The sequence below is a fragment of the Aotus nancymaae genome, unplaced genomic scaffold (genome assembly GCF_030222135.1).
Source record: "Aotus nancymaae isolate 86718 unplaced genomic scaffold, 86718_ANA_hifiasm-v0.15.2.pri h1tg000028l, whole genome shotgun sequence".
NCBI classification, from domain to species: Eukaryota; Metazoa; Chordata; class Mammalia; order Primates; family Aotidae; genus Aotus; species Aotus nancymaae.
Genome location: NW_026988441.1, coordinates 11,234,953 through 11,261,765, shown reverse-complemented (window position 1 = coordinate 11,261,765; position 26,813 = coordinate 11,234,953). Strand labels below are relative to the sequence as shown.

The 26,813-nt window shown below is 50.4% G+C and overlaps 1 protein-coding gene across 4 annotated transcripts; it reads right to left on the bottom strand.

Moving 5' to 3' along the window:
• Positions 1 to 1,182: 1,182 nt before the first annotated feature.
• Positions 1,183 to 12,628, bottom strand: CD177 (CD177 molecule). Of its 4 annotated transcripts, none has more exons than XM_021669197.2 (10): positions 12,543 to 12,628; positions 11,768 to 11,857; positions 11,540 to 11,680; positions 11,156 to 11,341; positions 9,808 to 9,927; positions 9,443 to 9,598; positions 3,784 to 3,924; positions 2,227 to 2,412; positions 1,976 to 2,110; positions 1,183 to 1,586 (listed from the first exon to the last, which is right to left on the bottom strand). In XM_021669197.2, coding segments are annotated over exons 1-10 (1,389 nt in total). In that variant the 5' UTR covers positions 12,544 to 12,628; the 3' UTR covers positions 1,183 to 1,353. The 4 variants fall into 4 exon arrangements, with proteins under 4 accessions (XP_021524872.2, XP_021524878.2, XP_021524884.2 ...); XM_021669203.2 differs by having other exon boundaries at positions 11,768 to 11,882; positions 12,543 to 12,626; XM_021669209.2 differs by lacking the exon at positions 12,543 to 12,628 and adding an exon at positions 12,395 to 12,535 and having other exon boundaries at positions 11,768 to 11,882.
• Positions 12,629 to 26,813: the final 14,185 nt, after the last annotated feature.

Genomic DNA, 26,813 nt, shown 5'->3' with positions numbered 1-26,813 from the left:
GCACTTTGAGAGGCCAAGGCAGGCAGACCATTTGAGATCAGGAGTTCGAGACCAGCCTGGCCAACATGGCAAAACCCCATGTCTACTAAAAACACAAACAAAAAAATAGCCAGTCAAGGTGGCAGGTGCCTGTAATCCCAGCTACTTGGGAGGCTGAGGCAGAAGAATTGCTTGAATCTGGGAGGCAGAGGTTGCATTGAGCTGAGATGGTGCCACTGCACTCCAACCTGGGCGACAGAGTGAGACTGTCTCAAAAAAGAGAAAAAAAAAGAAAAAGAACAGAAATGAACCACAGTGCTTCCCAGTAAATTACTCCAGCTCAGAGCAAGTCCTGTGATGATGAGGTTCTCAGTGTTTGGTGGACAGTGTCAGGCAGCCTCTGTCCCTCAGTGTTTATTCAGGGGATCCAGATGCAGATGGCCACATGGACAGGGAGGACGGCCATGGACCTTACCACAAGTGGACCAAGTCTCCCAGGACTGACCTGGACCCAGCCCTGCCTGATGTAGGCAGAGCCCGGGGCTAAGCCCCTGGAAGGTGTCATTTTACAGCAGGACTATGCCGCCACTGCAGACAGGCTGGCCACACAGGACATGTCCCATCCTGGAGGGGACTGAGCTTTGTCCTCACAGGGATACGTACACACTGAGGGTTCCAATTGGCCTTCCCTGGACTCTAAGACAAGACCATCCAAGACTTGGGTTACACGGCAGTGCCGTCCGGGTTTGTGTAAGTGCGCCCTATGATGTCCCTATGGTGATAAATCACCTAACGACACATTTCTCACAACACATCCCCATCGTGAAGCAAGGCACGACTGCACTAACCTCTCTGGCAACTGCTCAGATGGGATGAGCTGCCTGTTTGTGGCAGGGCACCTCTCAGAGTATCCTCCCCTCCCTGGCCACAGTGATGCCCAAATACACTTGGCTGGAGCACCCTGAAGGCTCTGCTACCATCCAAGCTGGTTTAGAGATGTGAACCAGAACAATAAAGGACAGGCTCTGAACGGTTTTCTCATCAGGTTCCTCTCCTCCCACATGCTAGATCGCTGGGTGTCCTGCTGTCCCTCACATGGAGAGATCCCAGCACTGGGAGAAAGGACAGGGTCTTTACTATCAGATACACGCAGCCACTCCTCCAATATCCCCTCTCCCATCGGGCAAGTCCAGCTGCTCCGGGTCCTCCACAGTGTCTTTATTAGGTGAGCAGGTGTGAATGGGTGTGTGGGGGACAATAATTCATGGACAGGCCAGGAAAAGGATTTGGTGTCCAAGGCCCTGAGGGTATGAGGTCAGAAGGACGGCTCGGTGTGGTGGTCAGCAGGGGTGAAGAATCGCAGGGGAAATGAAGTTAGTGGGAAGGACAAAGCGTCCCCCACCACAGCGCCAGGGCCAGTGCCAGCCCCAGCCCCCATGTGAGAGACTCCAGGCCCCCGGCCCCACCTCCCTGGGGCTTAGGGACAGGAAGCTGCTCATCATCCTTCTCACGCACAGAGAAGATCCCGATTTGCCTGGTGTGGTTCAACAAGGAGCCAGAAGGTTGGGCCACGCAGCCCTGAATGCTCACTGTGGTGGTCACCCCACCTAGAGGGAGAAGACCAAGTCAGAAATGACACAAAGTACAGCCCAGCCAAATTCATAAACCCAGGAGTCCAGGCCCCCAGCCCCTCCTCCCTCAGGCCCAAGAGTCCAGGCCCCCAGCCCCTCCTCCCTCAGACCCAGGAGTCCAGGCCCCCAGCCCCTCCTCCCTCAGACCCAGGAGTCCAGGCCCCCAGCCCCTCCTCCCTCAGACCCAGGAGTCCAGGCCCCCAGCCCCTCCTCCCTCAGACCCTCCTCCCTCAGACCCAGGAGTCAGGCCCCAGCCCCTCCTCCCTCAGACCCAGGAGTTCAGGCCCCCAGCCCCTCCTCCCTCAGACCCAGGAGCCCAGAGCCCCCAGTGCCTTCATCCTCGGGACCCCGCTTGCAGCACTGACCTCCTGAGAGATAAATGTACCCATCGTAACAATGATCAGCGCCCCTGGGGCAGGTCATTTTGGGGGAGTCAGATGAGCAGGTTCCGAAGGACTGCATACAGGTAGGACACTGCCGGCCTCCTGGGACAGGGGCAGCTGGGGAGCAGAGGGAAGGTGGGAGTGCATGGCTCCGCGCTCAGAGCAGCCACCCACCTTGGGCCCGAGTGTCTGTGTGTCTGGGCCTTGTCTCTCCACGGCCCTGGATGCCATACCTTGAGGAGGGAGAGAGTTCAGCAGGACGCTGCTGTTGCTGGCTCCATTGCACAGGCTGGAGGAGCAGAAGTGGGAATAGGAGGCCACGAGCACCCCAGGAGGGCGTGAGTGGATGGAGGTCGTCTGGGAATCCTTCGCCCCATCAGCGCTGCAGCCTTTGCTCGTCACCAGGGTAGATCTGAGTCCTGAGGGTGAGAGGGAAAGCTGGGCTGGGGGACCCAGTGGCTCCCAGGGTAGCAGGGGCTCTGGAGCTGAACTCCCTGCCCTCCACAATACCCACCCCCCAGCAGAGGGTGAATGCAGATACCCTGATCACAACTGCATGGGTCATATTTAGCATAGGGCGAAGATGGAGGCCGGGGCCTAGGTCCTCCCCAAAGTTCTGCCTCTGCCCAGTTCTCTCTCAAATGTCACCTTCTCCGTGAGTCCCCACTGATCACTCATCTTAAAATTGCAGCCTTTGGGCTGAGTGCAGTGGCTCACGCCTGTAATCCCAGCACTTTGGGAAACCGAGGCGAGCGGATCACGAGGTCAGGAGTTCGAGACCAGCCTGGCCAACATGGTGAAACCCCATCTCTACTAAAATTACGAAACTTAACCAGGTGTGGTGGCACAAAATCCCAGCTACTCAAGAAGCTGAGTCAGGAGAATCGTTTGAACCCGAGAAGTGGAGGTTGCAGGGAGCCAAGATCGCGCCATTGCACTCCAGCCTGGGCGACAGGGTGAGACTCCGTCTCAAAAAAAAAAAAATTGCAGCCTTCACCTCACTTTTCCTATCTCCCTTTCCTTGCCAGACTTCTCTGCAGAGCTCGGATCCACATTCCCATACTTCGCTCCTTTTCGTTTGTTTGTTTCCTGTTTCTCAAGGCATATAAAGCTGTAGGAACACAGAGGGCACTGGATCTGCAGCGCCTACAACAAGTGCTGAATAAACGTCTCCGGAATGGATGAAGCCACTGAGATTCCTCAGTGCCGGCACGGTTCTCCGCCCTGATTACCGCATACATCGTCACCCCTACCCAGAAAGGTAGACGCTGTCATTGTCATTGCTTCACGCCCAGTTTTCATAAGAGGAACCCAAGATGCAGAGAGAATAAGAGTTGGATTGAAAATTGCAGATGTGAGCCAGGCGCAGTGGCTCATGCCTGTAATCCCAGCACTTTGGGAGGCTGAGGTGGGTGGATCACTAGGTCAGGAGATGCAGACCAGACCGACCAACATGGCAAAACCCTATCTCTACTAAAAATACAAAATTAGCCAGCTGTGGTGGCACATGCCTGTAATCCCAGCTACTCGGGAGGCTGAGGCAGGAGAATCGCTTGAACCTGGGAGGCGGAGGTTGCAGTGAGCCAAGATCGTGCCATTGCACTCCAGCCTGGGTAACAAAAGCAAAACTCTACCTCAAAAAAAAAAAAAGAAAGAAAGAAAGAAAAGAAAAAGAAAATTGCAGACGTGAAGAGAGCTGAGCAGAAAATTCAGGGGAAAGGATCCAGGGGGGTGGAGGGAGCTGCTGGGGACTTGGGACAGGTGTTCACCTTCTACCTCAGGCTACGCACCTACATCTACCAGCAGCAGCGTCTCCTGACACACCTGCCCAGCCCCGCAAGTCTCAGTGGTAGTTGTGGTCCATTCAGTGGGTTCTTGGCTCAAGTTCTTCCCACTCTGGATGGTGACGCCCCGATAGCAGGTCAGAAAATCTGGGGAGAAGAAAACCAGGGTCTGTGTAAGCCAGGAACCCACCATGTCTGTCATCCAGGTCCTGGGCTGGGGAAGGTGATCATGCTGTTCAGTCACACTTCAGGTGACCTGACCACGGAGTCCCTCAAGCACAGATTCAGAAGGGACTTGGGAGTCCAAACCCCACCTGCATCGTCCCCCCTGTTTCTGCTTGAACACCTGCAGGGACGTCCTCTCACACCTGTGGGAATGGCCATTCCTGGCTTCAGGTGTGAGAGCAATGGAAGCGCTTCCTTTTCCTCTGACCATCTCTGCTTCCCCATCTGAGCTTTTTTTTTTTTTTTTTTTTTTAGACAGAGTTTCGCTCTTGTTACCCAGGCTGGAGGGCAACGGCGCGATCTCGGCTCAACGCAACCTCCGCCTCCGGGGTTCAGGCAATTCTCCTGCCTCAGCCTCCTGAGTAGCTGGGATTACAGGCACGTGCCACCGTGCCCAGCTAATTTTTTGTATTTTTAGTAGAGACGGGGTTTCACCATGTTGACCAGGATGGTCTCAATCTCTTGACCTCGTGATCCACCCGCCTCAGCCTCCCAAAGTGCTGGGATTACAGGCGTGAGCCACCGCGCCTGGCCCTCATTGCAATAATAAGTTCAGAACCTGAAACCTTTCTCATATCTTTCAGCTGCAAAACTCTATGTTCCAAACAAAAGATGTGGATGCCCAGGTGGGCTGAGCACTGCCTCTGCGCCTGGCTGATGTCATTGCTTCCCACAAACCCACCCATCTAAGGTCCCAGGGAGCTCAGCTCATCTGGGATGCTTCATTTCCCTACAGCACCCCCACAGTAGGTGGTGTGATCACAACGGCACCCTCATTTGCCACAAGGGAAACAGAGGCAGCGTTGCTCAGTAGCTGCCCGTGCCACACAGCTGTGAGTGGCAGAGGTGGGCTGGGAACCCAGGGACTCTGGACCCTCAGGGTCAGTATTGGGGGCAGGAGGGAGATGTACTGATGACCATCCTCGGCTACCTTGGCCCAGAGGCCCTCAGGGCTCTAGTGTGTGGCCGCCACCTTCCCTCATGGCCATCACAGAGCAGGGGGGATGGGTCCCATGATACAGGGACTCCTAGACTGAGCCCCCAGCTTCTACCAGCACGTGCGACCTGCAGAACGGATATTGCCCAGGAGGGCTGCTCATTTGCATACTTGATGGATGACGAAATCAGAATCACGGCTCCTGCTCCCTTCTCCCACCCTTCTCTCCCCGCCCCCATCATCCCCCACCTTGATCTGTGTTGGTCTTCCTGAAAACGTTGGTGTTGTCTTTGACCACTCTGGTTCCTTCCCATTGTGTCCCTCAGGAAATCTTGCTGGCTTGAGCTGCACAAAATCTTCAGAACCCAACCCAATGTCACCACCTCCTTTGCTTCCATCAGGGCCAAGCCCCTCAGCCGCCACCTACCTCCCGAGGCTCTCCCTGCGCCCACCCTCCACTCTTCCTCTCGCTCCCTTCTCCACCCAGCAGGCAGAGGGAGGCTGGGTAAACCTAAGTCAGTTCCTGTGACTCCTCTGCTCTGAAGACTCCAGAAGGTCCCCATTCTGGAGAATAAAATTCTAAGTCCTTCCAACGGCCCAGGAGGCCTGATGAGATGCAGCTGCCTCCCCGCTCCGCACAGGTGTCCAGCTCCACTCTCTCCGCCACGATGGTCTGCACAGGTGCTTCTGGCAGGCACTCACCCGCCTCAGGGCCTTTGCATCTGCTTCCGCCCCTTGTCTGCAACCACCCCTTCCTCTTCCCCAAATCCAGGGAAAGAGGCTCCATGAGATGTGGAGACTTTAGATCCTCAGGCAAAGCTGAGGCTGGAAAGTGGTTTCAGTGGCAGAGTGGGGCCTGGGACCCACGTGTCCCTGATTCAGACAAGGACTCTTCTCTGCTTTCTCACTGGGACCCCTGCCCGGCTCCTCCGGGGACGGCCAAGGCTGTATCCATCCTGGGGATCCTTGGTTCTTCACAAGGGCTGCTGCCATGGCCCTTTGAGTGACCTGTGTCCCTGCACCCAGCCCTCCCACTCCTGTGGCTTCTTATATGCAGTTCCGTCACCCCGGAGCCTCTTCTCTCCCGCACTTGGTCCCCAACATCTTGTTGTTCCCCTAGTGTCTGATGCCTGGTCTTGTGTCTGCTAAACTGCTGGACTGCATTTCACCAGGGAAGGCAAAAGCAGCCTCCAAGATCTGGCTCTGGTGTTGAAAGCAGAATAAACAGGGAGCTCTATTAAGAGCACTGATTCGTGGCATAATAGGTGTGTGTGTGTTTGTGTAGTTTGTGTGCATGGGGGGTGGGGGCACATGCATGATGTGTGCAGGGGTGTGTGGTGAGTGTGTAGTGTATGTGTGAGGGGTGTGGTTGTATGGGGTGTGTGGTGTGTTTGTGTGGCGTGTGCACGTGCAGACATACCGTGTGTGGTGTATGTGGTATGTGTTTGTTGTGTGGGAAGTAGAAAAGTTCCTTTTTGAGGTTTCCTTTCTGGTTAAAGAATAAGTGTGCTAATTCTCTGTTAAGCCCTATGTAGCTGTTAGACATGCCACGCTTACAGGCACATAGTACATTCTATGTTCTTGTACTTTAACCAAGATAGCTGTGCTGGACGTGCTCACAGCCATGTCCCAGCTCTCCATTGCTTTTACCTGTTTAGAAAGTTTTAAGTTGTTAGCCAATTGGGTTTTAGTTTAGATTGTGAGGTCTGGCTCCAGACAATGTAGGTCAGACACGGCAGTAAGGACGACCCCAAACGCATAAGGGATAAATCTGTGTGTTTTCCTTTGTTCATTGTAGTCCCATGGCAAAATGACTAGCAAGTCCTGCAGTCCAGAAAGTAAAAATTGCGTTGCTAAAAGATCCTTTGTCTCAGTGCAAATTTTTCTTTGTGGCACCGAGCATCTATTTCCAACATTTGTGTGTTTAGCATGGTGTATGTTCTGTGTATTTGTGTTTTGTTTGCGTGTGATGTGTGTGGCATGCCATGTGTTGCGTGGATTGGGTTGTGTGTGGTATGTATTGCATGTGAGATATATATATATATTTGTATTTTTAGTACTGATGGGGTTTCACCATGTTGACCAAGATGGTCTCGATCTCTTGACCTTGTGATCCACCCACCTCGGCCTCCCAAAGTGCTGGGATTACAGGCGTGAGCCACCGCACCCGGCGCATGTGAGATATATTGAGGGGGAGAGTGTGTATGTGTGGTGCCTGACATATAGTGTGGACGTGACATACATACTACATGTACATGTAGTAATTGTGTGATGCATTTGTGTGTGTTGTGTGCTCTGTGTGCAAATTGTATTCCATGTGTGGTATGTCAGGGGCATGGGAAGCATGTGTGGTATGTGATGTGTGGTGTGTATGTGGCATGGTGTGATGCATTGGTGTCTGCTATGCTTATGATGGGCTGTGTGTGTGGCATGTGTTGTGTCTAATTTGTTTCTGAAATACCTTCTGGATTATCAGTGTCACCTGGTCCCAGAGACCAGGGCCAGACCCTAACACCAGCATCAGTCAAAAGGAAAGGAACATGTCTCAGACCCTGCCTTTCCCTGCTCCACAATCTTCCATGACTCCCCAGCCTTCAGGAGAGGCTCCACCCCTCAGCCTCGCTTTTTAGGTACTTGAGCCGCCAACAGGTTCCCCACTTACCTCCCCCTCCCCCACCTGTATCCATTCCAAAGGCACACCAGGTCCTTTCTTCCTTGACCTCACACCTGCTGTTCCTTTGGCTTGGATCAGCTCCCTCTTCAACTCCCACACCCACCCTGTCCACCTGGAAAACTTCTAATCACCCCCAATCCCAGCTGTACCACCTCATCTCGATGAGTCCTTCTCAGGTGGAGTGAGGGACTCTTCTTTAAAACAGCAGGCTCATTGCCACCTCCAGTCCTCCGCAGATGCTACACGCTATTTCCTCTGCCACCAATGTCCTCTTCCTCTTCTATCAATGAGCTGCAGGTCATCTTTAACACACAGTTCACAGGCCGCCACCTCTATGAAGCCCTCCTTAACTCTCTATCCCCCATGACATCAGCATCTTCCTCCTCTGAGCTGCCCCAGGCCCCACCTCCCTGTTTGCCACAGCCCTGATCACCTCAAGCTGTGACCATCTGTGTCTGTGGCACCTCTCCCTCCTAGTCCCAGAGGCCCTTCAGGTAAAGACAGGGTCTGACTCACTGGGGGGGACCCATGGGAGCGCTGCATGCCCTCACTTGAGCAAACACCTCCTGGTACCCTTCCTGAGCCGGCTCCTGAGCTACCCAAGGCTGCAAACCCTAGTGCCAGAGACACCAAGCCCCTGGCCTTGGGCTTCCAGCCTAGCCAGAGAGAAAGAGCAAATGCAGAGAGAAAGGTGTGCAGAACTCACACAACTCTAGTGTGGTGTGGGCAGACAAGGACACCGAGGCGCGGGCAAAGACTCTGCTTTTAGGAGGGAAGCTGTGATTCCTATAAGACCTCTGCCTCCCCACCCTGGCTTCCCGTTGCCTTGGTGCACTTTTCTTTCTTTCTTTCTTTTTTTTTTTTTTGAGACGGAGTTTCGCTCTTGTTACCCAGGCTGGAGGGCAATGGCGCGATCTCGGCTCACCGCAACCTCCGCCTCCTGGGTTCAGGCAATTCTCCTGCCTCAGCCTCCTGCATAGCTGGGATTACAGGCACGCACCACCATGCCCAGCTATTTTTTTGTATTTTTAGTAGAGACGAGGTTTCACCATGTTGACCAGGATGGTCTCGATCTCTTGACCTCGTGATCCACCCGCCTCGGCCTCCCAAAGTGTTGGGATTACAGGCGTGAGCCACTGCGCCCGGCTTCTTTTTTTTTTTTCTGAGACAGAGTTTCACTCTTGTTGCCCAGACTGGAGTGCAATGGTGCGATCTTGGCTCACCACAACCTCTGCCTCCCGGGTTCAAGCGATTCTCCTGCTTCAGCCTCCCGAGTAGCTGGGACTACAGGCACCCGCCACCATGCCTGGCTAATTTTTGTATTTTTAGTAGAGACGGAGTTTCACTATGTTGGTCAGGTTAGTCTCAAACTCCTGATCTTGTGATCCACCCACCTCAGCCTCCCAAAGTGCTGGGATTACAGGCATGAGCCACTGCACCTGGCCGCCTTGGAGACCTTCTTATGGAGAAATTCCCTGGCACTGTCTTCCAGGGCAGCATCTCAATGGATAAGCAGGGACCCTCTCAGTGTCCTCGTTTAACCCTTGCTTTCTCTGTCACACCTGAAGCACTCTTGATTTTCTCTCTGATGTTCTCTCCTGTGCAGGCAAGGCTGCTGGGGCACTCCAGGTGGGGGCGGGGGTGCTGAGGGTGGTGGAGAGGCTAGGGTGGCCTAGCGATGTGGGATACCTAGGGTTACCCAAGGCCAGGGGTGTGGAGACACAGAAACGGAAGCAGCCCAGCACTCCCAGCACCATGAGAGCCAGCAGGGGCCCCAGCACTCACTGTTGCCTAAAGCCACGTGCAAGCAGTCCGCCCTGCACCCTCACCTTTCTCCTTCTGGCTTTCGTGCCGTGGCTCTGGATGCCGCGTGGGACTGCAGGTCTCAGTCATACCCACGGGCCCAACTTCCCGGGTCCCATTGAGCAGGTTGCAGCCTGGCTGGGTCATGCATCCCTGGACTCTCAGATTGAAGGAGATGCCCCCTGCAGAAAGTGAAGAGAGAGAGAGAGTCTCTGATGCTGTCCTGAGGACCACCCAACCCTCAGAGGCAGGCATAGCTCCAGGAAGCCAGGCCCACCCTCCTCTGGGTCTCATGCCATGCCTCAGCTCACCCTTGCTCCCCAGAGACTAAGATCTCAGTCCCCGGACCTTTCCGTTCAGTCCCCACAGGGCCCCCATGTGCCAGGCTTACCTCCCATGAGCCTGAGGAGTCCATCATAGCAGTCTGTGCTTCCTCTGGGGCAGATCTCTTCTGTACTCTCCAGACAGACTTCCGGAGACAAGCAGACTGGGCATCTCAGGGACCCTGGGTCTGGGGAAGTGACAGACAGAGTGAGGGGGCACTGAGAGGGCCCCGGATGTGATCAGATACCTTCTCTGCACCCGCTTTTGCTGGCCTCAAGAGTCAACCTGCTCAGTCTTCCCAAAGGGCCTTTCTGCTGCTCCCCTCATGGGATCTGGCTGTGGGAAAATAAAGAAGTGTAACCAATGAAAGAGGAGGGGAGAGAGAACAGGAGGTCTGGATAAGGCACCCAAGGCTGGGTGCAGAAAGGGGTCTTGAGGGGCGGCCGGGCTCGGTGGCTCATGCCTGTAATCCTAGCACTTTGGGAGGCCAAGGCGGGCAGATCACAAGGTCTGGGGTTTGAGACCAGCCTGGCCAACACGGTGAAACCCTGTCTCTACTAAAAATACGAAAAAAAATTAGCGGGGTGTGGTGGCACATGCCTGTAGTCCCAGCTACTCGGGAGGCTGAGGCAGGAGAATCACTTGAACCCAGGAGGGGGAGGTTGCAGTGAGCCGAGATTGCACCACTGCACTCCAGCCTGGGTGACAGAGCCAGACTCTGTCTCAAAAAAAAGGTGGTGGGGGGGTCTTGGGGAGCAAGTAGGGTAGGCAGGGTGGAGGAGGGGGCCTGCTGAGGCCAGACGGAGACTCAGACATGGTCAAGTCTGAACCTTTCAACAAAGTCTGGCCTTCCGAGGGGAGACAAAGAGGCAGCCTCTGGTCATGGGAGCCAGTGAGTACCCTGGAACGAGCCAGTGGCTTCACCTCTAAGTGCCGCCAAACCTCTAATAACAGGAAACTTCTGAGTTCACAAGCTGTTCCAATAAAAGAAGCGCAAAACATCTCCCCAGACTCTTTAGAACACCAGTAACTTGAAAGTTACAGGTCAATCTCCCTTAGGAAGAGGAAATGCAAAAACCCTACACGAGACCTCGTTGAACCAAACGCAACAGAATACAAGAAAAAAACAAGAAGCCAGGATGACCCAGTTAATGGTGATTTCAAATCAGAAATCACCTGTTTGCTCTTAGAAGCGGAGGGGTGCGAGGAGTCCTGGGTGGGACAGGTGGGTGGAAGGATCAGGAGTGAGTGGAAAGGGAAAGCGAGGTGCGGGGAGGCGGCCAGGGAGCAGTCAGCGGAGGCATGGAACGAGCCAGGAGCCGGACAGTGAGCGAGGGCGGGAGGGACTCTATAACCAGCCCTCTGTGCTCAGCCGACCCCCTCCTGGCAGCCCCTCCCTCTCCTCCCGCAGGTACCTGCTGGCGGCGGCGGGGCCCAGAGCGGGGCGGAGGGGATGAGGTTGTTGCAGTGGTCACCCTGGCGGCACACGCGGGTGTAGGAGGTCACGGAGAGGCCGGGGCCCATCCGGTGCTCAGTGACGCGGAGCTCCTGGTCCCTGGCCTGAGTGCAGCCCTTGGAGAGCACCACGCTCACGCGGGGTCCTGGACCGAGAGAGGGAGGCAAGCGAGGATGGAGGTCAGGCCTCCGGGGTCCTGGAGGGAGACGCTGCAACGTGGCGTAGGCTGAGAGGCTGGAAAGGGGATCACCGGGACCCGAGGAGTCGCTCCTCCCGGGGAGGTGGCTCCCGAGTCCCAGCACAGGGTTCGAGGGGCTGAGCGGGCAGGGCGGGGCCTCCTCACCGCTCTCTATGAACACGAGCGTGTCCTGGCACCCCCAGCCGCTGGGGCAGGTGGTCTCCTTAGGGGTCCACGACAGGGGCAGCTCGGATACATTCCACACGCCCTGAGTTGTCCCCAGCTGGCAGACCAGCGCCTGCACTCCTGGAGTGGAGAGAGCAAATCCATCTCACCTCGGTTCCCGTGCGCAGCCTCCAGGAAAGTCCCCTCCAGGCTGGGGTCATCACTCACCTGGCAGTGGGAAGGTAACCCCCAGGAGGACCAGCAGGAAGACGGGACTCATGACCCGTCTGTGGCTGGCACCGTCTTCTTGCTTTTTCACCAGGAAACAAGTCCTTTATACCAGCTATTAAGCAGCCAGTCCAGGAAAGGGTGAGGGGAGGGCCTTTTAAATGGAAGCCTGGGCCCCACCCTGAGTCTCAACTGCCCCAACGGCCTATCAGGGACCCCCTTTCTTCCTCAGACCCCCGGGTCCAGTACCCCAGCCCCTCCTCCCTCAGACCAAGGAATCTAGGCCCCCAGCCACTCCTCCTTCAGACCCAAAAGTCCAGGTCCCCAGCTCCTCCTCCCTCAGACCCAGGAGTCCAGGTCTTTAGCCCCTCCTCCCTTAGATGGAGGGTTCCAGGATCCCAAGCCCCTCAGCCCCTCCTCCTTCAGACCGGGGAGTCCAAACCCCCAGCCCCTCCTCCCTCAGATCTAGGAGTCCAGGCCCCCAGCCCCTCCTCCCTTAGACGCAGGAGTCTAGGCCCCCAGCCCCTCCTTCCTCAGACCCAGGAGTCCAGACCCCCAGTCCCTCCTCCCTCAGACCCAGGAGTCCAGACCCCCAGCTGCTCCTCCCTCAGACCCAGGAGTCCAGACCTCCAACTTTCCTCCCCTAGACCCAGGAGTCTAGGCCCCCAGGTCCTCCACAGTTAGAAACTGTGGCATCTTGACCCTAGGGTCCCCCTGGTTCAGACTCCCAGCCCTCTTTCCTCCTGAGCCCAGCTATGTGGATTCCCACCCCTACTCAGTTTCTGCAGTAGTTTGAGAAGGCAGTTTCCTCATTTCTCATGGGCTCCCTGGCCACCCCTGTACCCCAGTTGGGGAAATGGCTCACTACCTGTGGGGACGTTGCGCAGTGGGCATCGGCTTGTCCCCATGTCTTCCTGCCTAGTTTCTACCCTCCACTGGCTTCCGACTTCTCTGTTCTTTCTCTTTCCTTCCTATATTGCTTTTCTTTTGATTCCCTGTTTCATGCCTTTCTCTCATGCTGTCTCTTCTATTCTCTACTCTCACAGTACAACATAAGACCCAAGTCCCCAATTTCCTTCCACCAGGAAAGACTTAGCAAGAGGCTGAGTGGAGACTGAATATCTATGAAACAGTTATGGTGTATTTGGAAAATGCAAATTTTATTTGCTGGAAGTGGATGTGGAAGGGCAGTGGTGTGCTGAAAAAACAAATTTTCAGAAAAACAATACCCACAATCCCACCTTGTGGCTGGGTGTGGTGGCTCAAGCCTGTAATCCCAGCACTTTGGGAGGAACATGAGGTCAAGGGATCAAGACCAGCCTGGCCAACATGGTGAAACCCCATCTCTACTAAAAATACAAAAGATAGCCGGGCGTGGTGGCACATGCCTGTGATCCCAGCTACTCGGGAGGCTGAGGCAGAAGAATTGCTTGAACCCGGGAGGCGGAGGTTGCAGTGAGCCAAGATCGTGCTATTGCACTCCAGCCTGGGCAACAGAAGCAAAACTTCATCTCAAAAAAAAAAAAAAGAGGTGACCTGAAGTCATTTCTGCCCACGTTCCATCCATGGGAACTACTCACGTGGTCAGGTGGAATGGTAGTATCTGGCTAGGAAGTCACCACCTAGCAACTGAACATCGTCCCTATACCCTGGAGGGGGAGCACAGGTCTTTCTTTGCTGGGCAGGCATTTCTACCACACTGTGTGGTCTTGGGCAGTTGTTGAGCTCCTCTGGGGCTCAGTTTCCTCACCAATAAAATTGGGCAATGAATGGGATCTCTCTTTCTCAAAGAACTAAAAATAGACCTATGATTCGATCCAGAAATCCCACTACTAGAAATATACCCAAAGGCAAAGAAATTGTTTTATCAAAAGATACCTGTACTTACATGTTTATCACAGCACTATCCACAACGGCAAAGCCACGGGATCCACCGAAATATGCACTGCTAGGCTGGATAAAGAAAACGTGGTGCACGTGCACCACGGAATCCTATGCAGCCATAAAAATCAAATCAAATCATGGTTTTTGCAGCAACATGGATGCAGCTGGAGGTCATAATCCTAAGTGAATTAATACAGAAACAGAAAATTGAATACTTCGTGTTTCACTTTCAAGTGGGAGCTAAAGCTTAGATACTCACGGACATAAAAACGGAATAATAGACACAGGGAACTCCCAAAGGCAGGAGGGAAGGAGGAAGGCAAGGGTTGAAAACCTACTATTGGGTGCTATGCTCACTATTTGAGTTTTGAGTTCAGTGGAGGCCCAAACCCCACTGTGATGTAATATACCCATGCAATAAACCTTCAAATGGACCCCACACCTGAATCCATAATTTAAAAACATAGAATAAATTTTAAAAATAGGCTCTCTCTCATTGTTGTGGCCATGCCTGAATGAGCGCTCAGACAATGACCTGAAGCAGAGTCAGGGCTCATAGTGATCACCGTGTTCATGGTTTGCTGAGAATCTGCTTTGGGTGGTGCAAGGTTCTTAATCCTTACCACAAACCATGGGTGCAGGTAACCATGGTGCAGGTTAACAGGAGAACACAAGGAAGTTCACAGAGGAGAGTGAATGGCCAAAGACCACACAGTCAGAAGTGTTGAGCTTCTGAGCTCAAGCATCCACCCACCTCAGCTCCATCCGTATTCCTACCAAGGACATGATCTCATTCCTTTTATGGCTGCATAGTATTCCATGGTATATATGTACCACATTCTCTTTATCCAGTCTGCCATTGATGGGCATTTCAGTTGATTCCATGTCTTTGCTATTGTGAATAGTGCTGCAATGAACATACATGTTCATGTGTCTTTATAATAGAACGAGTTATATTTCTCTGGGTATATACCCAGTAATGGGATTGCTGGGTGGAGTAGTATTTCTGTTTTTAGGTCTTTGAGGAATCATCACACTGTCTTCCACAATGGATGAACTAATTTACACTCCCACCAGCAGTGTCTAAGAGTTCCCTTTTCTCTGCAATCTTGCCAGCATGGGTTACTTTTTAACTTTTTATTTATTTATTTATTTATTTGAGACAGAGTCTCACTCTGTCACCCAGGCTGGAGCGCATTGGTGCGATCTCAGCTCACTGCAACCTCCGCCTCCCAGGTTCAAGCAATTCTCCTGCCTCAGCCTCCCAAGTAGCTGGGATTACAGGAGCCATTCAGGTCCCAAGGCCCTTGGTGTCCTGTGGTCAGGCATTCAGACACCACTAGGAGCAGGGATAAGCCAAGAGCAGCTTTCCAAATGAAAAGAGTTACCTGTGAGGAGGTGCGGACTTCCTCTACAACCTCCCGTTCTGTACTCTGAATCTTTTGGAGCTTGTGAAAGGCTGCATAAAATAATACACTGGATTTGGGGTGGTGGTGGGAAAGGATGGGGAAAGTATAATCCAATTTTCTATTTAAACTACCTTGCCCTAGAGAGTATATGGATTTAGTAATGTCATAGCAGGTCCAGTGGAAAAATACAATCCATAATTTTTATAATGAAAAGTCATTGCCATTTTATTGTCTGCTCCCCAGTGAAAAAGGCGGAAGTTGAAATGAAAATAGAAAATAAATTGTAACAATATATTTGCCTACTGAAAAAAAAATCCACTGGATTTGAAACACAGATGCTCTTACACTCATTAATTTCTTAAAACGCTCACCCAGAACTTACTGAGAAGAATAATTTACAGTTCTAAGTGGAATATTTTAGTGGGAAGGACTGTGGTTCATTTGTATGATCATTCTATTGTGACTGAAACAGTTTGTTCTTTTATGATGTGTAGGTATTCCCTCTACCTCTTGTACTTTCAACCTCTGATGTTTATCCTTATGCAAATTTATCAGCCCCTGATATTACTTCTTCAAAGCCAGCATGAGGCTAGTCCAACCTGATTTCCTGTTACAGGAAGCAAGGCTTTTGCACCATGGTATTTGTGTAACCAGGTTACAAGATTTAAAAATCTATTGCAGCTGGGCGCGGTGGCGCAAGCCTGTAATCCCAGCACTTTGGGAGGCCGAGGCGGGTGGATCACGAGGTCAAGAGATTGAGACCATCCTGGTCAATATGGTGAAACCCCATCTCTACTAAAAAATACAAAAAATGAGCTGGGCATGGTGGCACGTGCCTGTAATCCCAGCTACTCAGGAGGCTGAGGCAGGAGAATTGCCTGAACCCAGGAGGTGGAGGTTGCGGTAAGCCGAGATCGCGCCATTGCACTCCAGCCTGGGTAACAAGAGCAAAACTCCGTCTCAAAAAAATAAATAAATAAATATCTATTGCAAGTGACGGTAACTTAAAAAAAAAAAAAAGAATCAAATATGTGGGCTACTCTGGAAGAAGAAAGCATTGGAATGTAGATTTTATTTGTTTATTTGCAGAGACATGAACCTGCTTATACGCATTTAATTTCCACATTATTCATGAAGAGTCTAGAGTCAATTTCTGCCAACAAAAAAACCAACTTGAAGAGCTGTTTAAATTCTACTGGTGAGACTCAGAAAGGTACAAAGGGGGAGACAGGGGTTAAGAAAAAGAGGAGAAAAGAGAAAGAGAGGCAGAGAGAAATGAAAACGTGACCCAAATGGGAGCCAGACAATGGAGTGGAGAAAAAGCAGCGGAGAGGGGTGGAGTGTGAGGGGGAGGTCTGCAGGATCTGAAGATCTGCAGAGAGCAGAGCAGGCAGAGACACTAACACAGAGAGATGGAGGGAGGTGAGAGGCACGGAGAGAGGGAGAACTCAGAGAGCCAGAGCCAGAGCAGCAGAAAGCGAGCAGTAGAGAGACGCAGGAAAGGAGAGAGACAAGAGAGGGCCCAGGCTTGTGGATTCTTTTTTTTGAGATGGAGTCTTGCTCTATCACCCAGACTGGAGTGCAATGGCGAGACCTCGGCTCAGTGCAACCTCCGCCTCCCAGGTTCAAGCAATCCCCCTGCCTCAGCCTCCTGAGCAGGTTGGGATTACAGGCACACACCACCACGCCTGGCTAATTTTTGAATTTTTAGTAGAGACAGGGTTTCACCATGTTGGTCAGGCTGTTCTCAAACACCTGACCTCAAGTGATCTGCCCACCTCGGCCTCCCAAAGTGCTGGGATTACAGGTGTGAGCCACTGCGCCCGGCTTATGTACCATTTTAACAAAGGAAAGGTGTTTGCTCTTCAAGGGAAGTACCTCATAGAAAAGTGACCTGGAAATACCTGGGAAATTGATGGAGACGCAGGTTCTGGTAGTGAGGTCTGTCTGTGCACACTCACCTCAGTCTCCAGCATGAGCTGCTTTTCTTTACCTTCTGGGTAGAAAACACCTTCACAAAAGCAAATGTATGCTCTCTGCTTTTAGTTAGATAAAAGGAGGGCCTAGCTCTTCCCTTATCTGTTGATTCTCAATGGCCTTAAGCTCAAAATAGTCCTTATGCCAAGATGGTGAATTTTGGGGCGACTTAACTTGATCCCTTTCAGGCCACTGATGAGTCCATCTTTCCCCACCCAGGCAGAGTTAAGAGAAACCTGTGATGTGGCTGGATGGGTTTCTTATTTAAATGTAGAGTCTCATTAAGAACCATTCATTAACTCATTGGGCACTCCTGAGCCCCCACTCTGTGCCAAGCCCTATGCTGAAGGATACTGAGACCCCAAAGTGAATGAGACCCATCCATGCTCTCAGGTACCTCCCATTCCCAGGAAGGGCACAGACAGGGCAGAGCGCTCAGGCCTGTAAGAGGGTGTGGTGACTGGGAACTCAGCTAGGCTGAGTGTCACCTCTCAGAACTCCCTTCCCTGTAGGGTCCCTCTTAGGGTGGGAGCAGGACATACCTGCTCAAAGCAGCCACCATTGTGCATTTCATGCTGGGGAAATCCAGGCAGAAGCCTCCGTGGCTCTTGTCCAAATGTTGCTAAGCTTCTAATTCTGCTGGTCAGCCTGGAGCAGCAGCAGGGCCTGAAACCTCTCCCTTCACCTCAATCTTCCTTCAGCTTCTTCACCGCCTTCCTGAGCCAGGTGTGCGTTGACCTCTGTGACAAAGGTCACTCCTGCAGCTTCCCTGCTCCATCAAGATGAAGCAGCAAGAACAGAGTCAGGTTCTGTGGGTCCTGAAAACTTCCACCTTGTGTGGGGGTCCCAGCTTGCTCTTACTCTCCCCTTTCCATACATCTTCCCTTCTGCAGGGCCTGCCCTGAAGGCTTGGAGCTCAGGTTGGATGCAGAGACCACAGCCTCACGGGCTTCTGTCATCCAGAGTGGACCCTGACAGATTCCAGGTGGAGAGAGATTTGGTGGTCTAAATGAGGGGCAAACTGGCCCACCTGGGGTGGCAGGGAAGGTTTCCTAGAGGAATTGCTGCTATTCCTCATCGCACTTCCAAATTTTAGTCACGTTCCACTTTTACAACTATCTGGTATCCCTTGCACTATTATTTACTCAAAATTTTTCCTTAAAATGGCTCACTATTTGTCTTTAGCCTTATCTTTTTTTTTTTTTTTGAGACGGAGTCTCGCTCTGTTGCTCAGGCTGGAGCGCATTGGCACAATCTCCACCTCCCAAGTTCAAGTGATTCTGCTGCCTCAGCCTCCTGAGTAGCTAGGATTACAGGTGTGTGCCACCATACTCGGCTAATTTTTGTATTTTTTTTTAGTAGAGATGGGGTTTTACCATGTTGGTCAGGCTGCTCTGGAACTCCTGACCTTATGATCTGCCCACCTGGGCCTCCCAAAGTGCTGGGATTACAGGCGTGAGTCACCGTACCCAGCCAGCCTTATCTTAAAACAATAATGTTTATCCCATCATGGGATTAATATGCTATTTCCAATTCTTTTACTGTAATAGGCACTTAAACATAGCATGTAACCATTTTTGACAACTGTCACGTGTAATCCCTTAGAATTATCTCACGTACCCTACACCACTGACACCTGAAACCTATTTTGGGAAACACTCCTTCAGGTGAATCTTGAAGGAGGAACAGAGGTTTAGATGGAACCAAATAGAGGAAGAGTTTTGTGCTGAGAGAGCAGGATGAGAAGTTTCCTGGAAGATGTGATGGAAGCTGCATTAGTTATCCATTGTTGCCTAGCGAATTACCCCACAGCTTCAGGGCTTAAAACAGCAACAGGTTTTTGTTTTGTTTTGGTTTTTTGAGATGGAGTTTCACTCTTGTTGCCAAGGCTGAAGTGCAATGGTGTGATCTTGGCTCACTGCAACCTCCACCTCCCAGGTTCAAGCAATTCTCCTGCTTCAGCCTCCTGAGTAGCTAGGATTACAGGTACAAGCCACCACGCCCAGCAAATTTTTGCATTTTTAGTAGAGACAGGGTTTCACCATGCTGACCAAGCTGGTCTCAAACTCCTTACCTCAGGTGATCCACCTTGGCCTCCCAAAGTGCTGGGATTACAGACGTGAGCCACCAACCCCAGCCTCCTATGTCCTTGTGACATGACCCTTGTAGTATATGATAATTCCCTCCTTTGGCACAGCAAATATCCCAGGCTCATCTTATATAATTCTTACTTCAAATCTGAAATCACGCACATCTCTAAGGAGTCTTGAAGAAGTTTCATTTTCATGGGAAATGGTATTTTTAGAGACTATAATTTAAACACTAAAGGTGCTGTTTGCTACTGTTAACATATACAGCTAGAAAAAGACATTCTTTAGAAAAAGAAATGCTTTTCCTGAGTTCACACTAGTATTTCCCATGCAAATGAAAGATTCCTGGGTTTTAATTTAAATGCATTGGTTTCATATTTCTATCTCTTTTCTCTGGCCCTGATGCATAGTTATTTATTCGCTATTTGTTTTGAAATAATCATGCAACTGTTTGCACTAAGAATAACAGTACTGAATTCAGTTGAGATTCCTTTCATTTCTTTCAATCAGCAGAATCTATCTCACTACAGTTGTCCAGTCATTGTACACAGGTAAAGTAGCTGGAAATAATTATCCCCTGTTACTATGCCACCAACTTTCCACCCAGAGTCATTTCCACCAGTTTAGTTTTCACTTTTAGAAATGGCTTAGCTCTTATGTTTTACTTTTTTTTTTTTTTTTGAGACAGAGTCTGACTCTGTCGCCCAGGCTTCAGTGCAGTGGCACGATCTGTGCTCACTGCAACCTCCGCTTCCTGGGTTCAAGCGATTCTCCTGCTTCAGCCTCGCAACAAATATATGTTTCAGCCAATTCCCACTGAAATATATATTTCAGAAAGGAGAAAACTGATCCCAGATAGAAGGTATGGCATGCAAAAAGTCATGAAGAGCAAAGAAAGTGGCAAATACACATAAAAATGTCAATATACTTGGCATAAATAATGCTAATGATGTCTAGTGGGATTACACAAAGATACATTAAAAATTCCCTGCAAGGTTAGTTAGTATGTAATTCAAGGAGAGTAGGCAGTCTGTGAAGCTAAGTAAATCTAAGGCCATTTTATTATTCAGGAAAAAGGCAAAGTTTTAAACTGACTTTAGATTTTGGTAAGCTGGGATTACATGCACATGCAACTACGCCCGGTTAAATTTTTTTTTTTTTTTTTTTTTTTTTTTTGGTATTTTTTATTAGAGATATTGGTCAGGCTGGTCTCAAACTCCTGACCTCAAATGATCTGCCCACCTGAGCCTCCCAAAGTGCTGGGATTACAGGCAAGAGTCACCCTGCCCGGCCTTACTTTGTTTTTAATGGTGTAAAATATTTACCCGTTTACTCAGTCAACCATTAAGCAAACAGCTTGATAGCTTACATTTCATCTCAGTCCCCACCTAGTTCCCTCCCGCCTCCTGTAGGTGAATAAGTTTGGTTTTTTTGGTTTATTCTTCTACTGCTTCTTTCAAAAAGTGTAGACAAATATGTTTATGTATTAGCATTTCACCCCTCTTCGGAAAGGGGTAGCATTTTAATATATAATCTACTACAATTTGTTTTTACCTTTCCAACCTTTTATTTGAAACTTTTCAAGCCCATGAAAAAGGTGGAAGAATTGTACAATCAACACCCTTATATCTTTCACCAAGATTCACCAATTAATATTTTGCCATATTTGCTTGATTTTTAAAATTTTTTTCTATGAATCTATATACACGTGTATGTATGTGTGTGCATGTATCTTAATTGTGTATACACACACAGAGAGAAGGAATGAAATATATATATATAAATTGACTTTAGACTTTGATAAGTGGATCATGCATGCTATAATTTTTTAAAAAAAGACATCTAAAATGGAAGGAGGTTGGGCGCACTGGTTCATGCCTGTAATCTCAGCATTTTGGGAGGCCGAGGCAGGTGGATCACTTGAGGTCAGGAGTTTGAGACCAGCCTGGCCAACAGGCTAAAACCTCGTCTCTACTAAAAATACAAAAATTAGCCGGGCTTGGTGGCAGGCACCTATAATGCCAGCTACTCGGGAGGCTAAGCCAGGAGAATTGCTTGAGGTGTAGGTTGCAGTGAGCTGAGATCATGCCACTGCACTCCAGCTTGGGCAACAGAGCAAGACTCCATCTCAAAAAATAAAATATTAGAAGCATACAGAATTATTGAGTATAAAAGGAAGGGAAACGATATTCCATGTAATAAGAAAGCTCCTTGGTCTTGATTTGCAGCAGGAATTCAGATGGGGAAAGCAGGGTTAGGATCCTTCTGACCTTTTGCGTTTTAAACAGGTGTCAGAAATAACTGATTTGTAGCAGGAAAGCGTTCATAAAAATCTGGGGTTTTTTTTTGTTTTTGTTTTGTTTTGACAGGGTCTCACTCTCTGGCCAGGCTGGAGTGCAGTGGTGCGACCATAGCTCACTGCAGCCTCAACCTCCTGACCTCAAGTGATCCTCCTGCCTCAGACTCCAAAGTAAATGGGACCCCAGGCCTGAGCCACCATGCCCAGTGGCTTTTTAATCCTTTTGATCCTTGGATGTGGGCTCTTCGTATCATTGTAAGACAGAACCCACCAAGGTTGGGTTGTTCACCCACTCAGAAAACCTGAGCTGAGGCCGGGGCTGTGGCTCACGCCTCTAAGTCAGAATCCACCCAGGCAGAACTATAGGGCAGCGCCATGGAGCCTCGGCTGGCCTGGGATAGCGGGTCCCCGCAGTCCCCGCCAGCAGGACGCAGTGCAGCAGGGTTGGGGCCCCGTGCGGAGAGCTCATTGTCTTGGGAGGAGGTCAGTAGGAAGGGCGGCCGGCCCCTCGCCCTACACGCAAGGCCCATGCGTGGGGAACCTGTCCTAAACCATCCCTAGAGGAACTGCCTCTGGGTCCGAGTTTTCTCTGCAGCAGAGCAGCTCCCTGGATGGGATGGATTGAAAGTTAGCCCTCCACACAGGCGTGTGACCGCCTCGCAGCGTGAGTGCAGAGCCAGCCTTCCTTCCTCAATCGCGGGGGTCCCCGACCCATGCCCCCATTCCCCCACCCCGGCCGCCTCTGGTATGGGAAGAGGCGACGTCTCTCCCGCGAGCCTGCCCAAGCCCGCAACGCCCTCTGGGCTTTCCGAGGGCAGCAAGGAACGTGCCAGCTCCGGGGTTGGAGGGGCGGTGAGGGTCGCCCCCGCAGCGTCCCGCCTGGGAGGCAGCCAGGTCATCTCCTCGCTCCGCTCTGCTCGGGCTCGACCCGGGGCTGGATCCGGGTTCGGGGAGTGAACGGCCAAGGCACGTCGGAGGTGGCCCTGCTGCCCCTATTCAAGGGTTGGCCGTAAGCCAGAAGGTAGCGGTGGCGGCAGCTGCGCGTGTGGCCATCTGAGCCGTGGGCCGAGAGGTGAGGGAGGGGAAGAGGGTCCGCCTGGTCACTGCCCTTACACCCCTCCTCCTCTTAAAAAAAAAAAAAAAGGCAAGAAGTTGGGGGTACGGGGATGCTTCAGTGATTCGTGTGCGTTCTGGAGCCACACCACCCTCCAGAACCAGGGTCACACCCCGCCCTGACGCCCACCGTGAGAAGTGCCTTCTTCCAGAAGGGCCTGCACCAGAGACTTTAGTCTTTGTTTTTTTTTTTTGTTTTTGTTTTTGTTTTTTTTTTGAGAGATCTGTGCCGATCGAGGTCGCTCCAGCCCTGGATCCAGGGAGGGCTGCACTATCAGGGAAAGCAGCTTCAGCAAGGCCTCACAGTGAGTTAGACTGGACTCTTCGCATTCCAAAGATACCTGGACTATGGAGCATCTTCCTGGGCTCCCTGAGGTCCCATGGGAAACTTCTCAAGCACGGATGCTGCCATCTGACACTGTGGCCTGATCTCACCCCTGGATACCTGTGAATTCTCGTGAACACCTGGAGGCCTGGTGCTACCTGATACTGTGACCTGATTCTACTTCCATCTCACAAAAGTTAAAGGGTAGATCTACATGCAGTCAAATCAATAATTAGATTAATGGGCTGATTAAAGGAAAAACTTCAGACACATTAAATTTAACGCAGGTTAATTGAATAATGCGTTAATCAGGTAGCTTCCAGAACCAGAAAAGGTTCAGAGAAACTTCGGGGTGCTCCGTCTGTCTGTAAATGGTTGAATAACATCTACCACAGAAGAAAGTGATGTAGAGGAAACTAAGGTAGGCACAGAAATAGCTAGACTGGTAACAGTTGGGTGCTTGCCTTATTTGAACCAGGTTTGAAGTTAGTTGGTTGCCTGTGATTGGCTGAGAGTCAGCTATTTTTACAATAGTAGGTTACAGACTGTTTACCCATCAAGTTAGGTTACAGTTCACTATGTATGGAGAAACCTTTAGACCAAACTTAAAGTAGTAGGGAGGCAGCTTTAGACCAAACAATGTTAACAGGGCAAAGATTGCAATTTACAGGTACAGATTGGTCAAACTGCATAAAAAAGTAATACCCATAAATTAGCGTTGCCTGTTGAGGAATTGACAAAATGTAGACACTTTCGGGTAAGTTTTCTTTTGCTCAGCAAAATGTTTGCATCTGGAGGTGGGACTGGGCTTGAGGATTGGCTGGGAAGGAACTCAATGCAGCAATGGGAATGCTGCATGTCTTGGAAGGAGTTGTGTGAGTGTATGCACTCATCAAATGTACGTTCAAAACTCATCAAATGTACCTTCTCATTCTATCACGTGCTTTAAAAAAAAAGCTAAAACTAAAACTCATCAAATGGTACAGTCCAACTTTGTACTTTTTACTTCATGTAAATTTCACCTAAAATATAAACAAATATTAAACTCTAGTTAAAGGCATAAATGCGCCGGGCGCAGTGGCTCACGCCTATAATCCCAGCACTTTGGGAGGCCGAGGCGAGTGGATCACGAGGCCAAGAGATCGAGACCATCCTGGTCAACATGGTGAAACCCCATCTCTACTAAAAATACAAAAATTAGCTGGGCATGGTGGTGCGCGCCTGTAATCCCAGCTACTCGGGAGGCTGAGGCAGGAGACTTGCCTGAACCCAGGAGGCGGAGGTTGCGGTGAGCCGAGATCGCGCCATTGCACTCCAGCCTGGGTAACAAAAGCGAAACTCCACCTCAAAAAAATAAATAAATAAATAAATAAAAATAAAGGCATAAATGCTGGAGTATTTAGGGCTTACAGGTACTAAATTCTGCAACTCACTCTGAAATACATTAAAAACAGCAGAGACGGAGTTTTGCCATGTTGGCCAGGCTGGTCTCCAACTCCTGACCTTAGGTGATCCAACCACCTCAGCCTCCCAATGTGCCGGGATTACAGGTGTGAGCCTCCATGCTGGCTCATTTTTTTCAATTTTCTTGTATGTTTGGAAATTTTCATAATAAAATGATAGAAAAGAGACTAGATATGCCTTTTCATCTTTTGAAGATGACTTTTTTGTCCTTTATGAGTGTTTTAAAAGTTTTCTTATATATATCTTATGAACTTCTTGTTAAGGTTATGCCTAATTGCTTTATATATTGTCACATTAAAGACAGCTAACAGGGGAAAATGAACTTCAATCTTACCTCACACTATTGGAAAAAACTAACGCAAAATGGATCATAAACCTAAATGTAAATGCAAAATCTATACATCTTTTAGAAAAATACATAGGGAAAAAAACTTTGTGACCTTGGGGTAGACAAAGATTTTTACATTGGACACAAAAAACATAAATTATAAAAAAAAAATCTTATTTTTGGGGATTTTCTTAAAATGAAAAACTTCTTTTAAAATATACTATTTTCTTACTAGCAAAAACACAAGTCACGAACTGAGAGAAAATACTTAGAGTACATACATTGAAAACACAAAGGCCAGGTGTGGTGGCTCATGCCTGTAATCCCAGCACTTTGGGAGGCCAAAGTGGGCAGATGACCAGAGGTCTCTCTGTACACAGAGATGGATCAGCACAGCTGGAAGGAACCAGACACACACATGCCCATGCACACATGCACACTGACACGTACACCAGAGCAAGAGCTGGAGTGCAGTGGTGTGATCTCAGCTCACTGCAACCTCCACCTCTCAGGTTCAAGTGATTCTCCTGCCTCAGCCTCCCAAGTAGCTGGGATTACAGGGGCACACCACCATGCCCAGCTAATTTTTGCATTTTTAATAGAGACAGGGTTTCATCATGTTGGCCAGGCTGGTCTCAAACTCCTGACCTCAGGTGATCCACCCGCCTCAGCCTCCCAAAGTGCCAGGATTACAAACCTAAGCCCCACCGTGACTGGCCCATTAGAAAGTTTTAAACAGGAGTGATGTGGTGTGGCTTACAGTTAAGAGATCGTTCTGGTGCCAGGTGGGGAACAGCCACACGGGCCAGGGCACAGCGTATCGCAGTAATCCAGTGAACAATGGTGGTGTCACAGTGCTTATATAAAAAGATGCCTTCACCGTAATTTAGCCATTGAGTTTTTTTCTTTTTTACAAATTTCCATGGATTTTCATAAATTATTTGCCAACCATTGCTCTGGATTAACCTCCTCATTTTCTAGATGAGGACACTGAAGCTCCGGGAAGAACAGAGATTGGCTCAGGCTAAAGAAGGTCTGTCCATCTCTCTTGCACCATAAAGACAGAGCCACCTTTCTCAAGGGGGTGTATACTGGGGCATTCTTGCATGGCTATAAAGAAATAACTGAGGCCGGGCACGGTGGCTCATGCCTGTAATCTCAGCACGTTGGGAGGCCGAGGTGGGCAGATCACCTAAGGTCAGGAGTTCAAGACCAGCCTGGCCAACATGGTGAAACACTCTCTCTACTAAAAATACAAAAATTAGCTGGGCATGGTGGCGCATGCCTGTAATCCCAGCTACTTGGGAGGCTGAGGCAGGAGAATTGCTTGAACCGGGGACTCGGGAGTGGGAGGTTGCAGTTAGCTGAGATTCGGAGCTTGCAGTGAGCAGAGATCACGCCACTGCACTCCAGCGTGAGGGATAGAGTGAGACTGTGAAAGAAAGAGAAAGAGAAAGAGAAAGAAAGAAGAGAAAGAGAAAGAAAGGAAAGAGAGAAAAAGATAAAAGAAAGAAAAAGAAAGAAGAGAGAAAGGAAAAAAGGAAGGAAGGGAGAGAGAAAGAGGAAGGAAGGAATGAAGGAAGGAGGGAGGGAGGGAGGGAAGGAAGGAAAGAGAGAGAGAAAGCTTACATAGGTATGAAAAAGAACTGTCAGCCATGAGCAACAAATTCGAGTGACCTGTCTTGTTCATGGTCCTGACACGGACACATAGGTTCCATCTGACGGCAGCCCGTCCCATCACAGCTACTGCTCATGCATGCATTCAGGGTGCCTGAAGTGACGCTGAAGCGGGCATTCCTGGATTCAGTCCGATCATGAGGAGGCTGGGGCAACGGTGCAATCAGAGGACGACGCTGGGCTGCGCAGGGGCCACTGCAAGGGAAGAGACCAAGCTGACTCCCAGCAGCCAGGGCCACTAAGGTGGGTGCTGAGGCAGGGGCCAGGCTGGGAACGTGAAAGGCCATTTGGGTAGGGAGATAAGTTGTGTGGGTGAGGGCCAAGGGTCTGACCTCCTAGTATGGCTGGAGAAGCAGAGACAAGAGAGAAAAGGGCCACACTAGGCCATCTGGCAACTCACTGCCCACACTGCATTGCGTACCTGGGGCTGCAAAAACAGGCGGGCTTTTCCCACCAGTTTGCCCGCCACCCGCCTTCCGA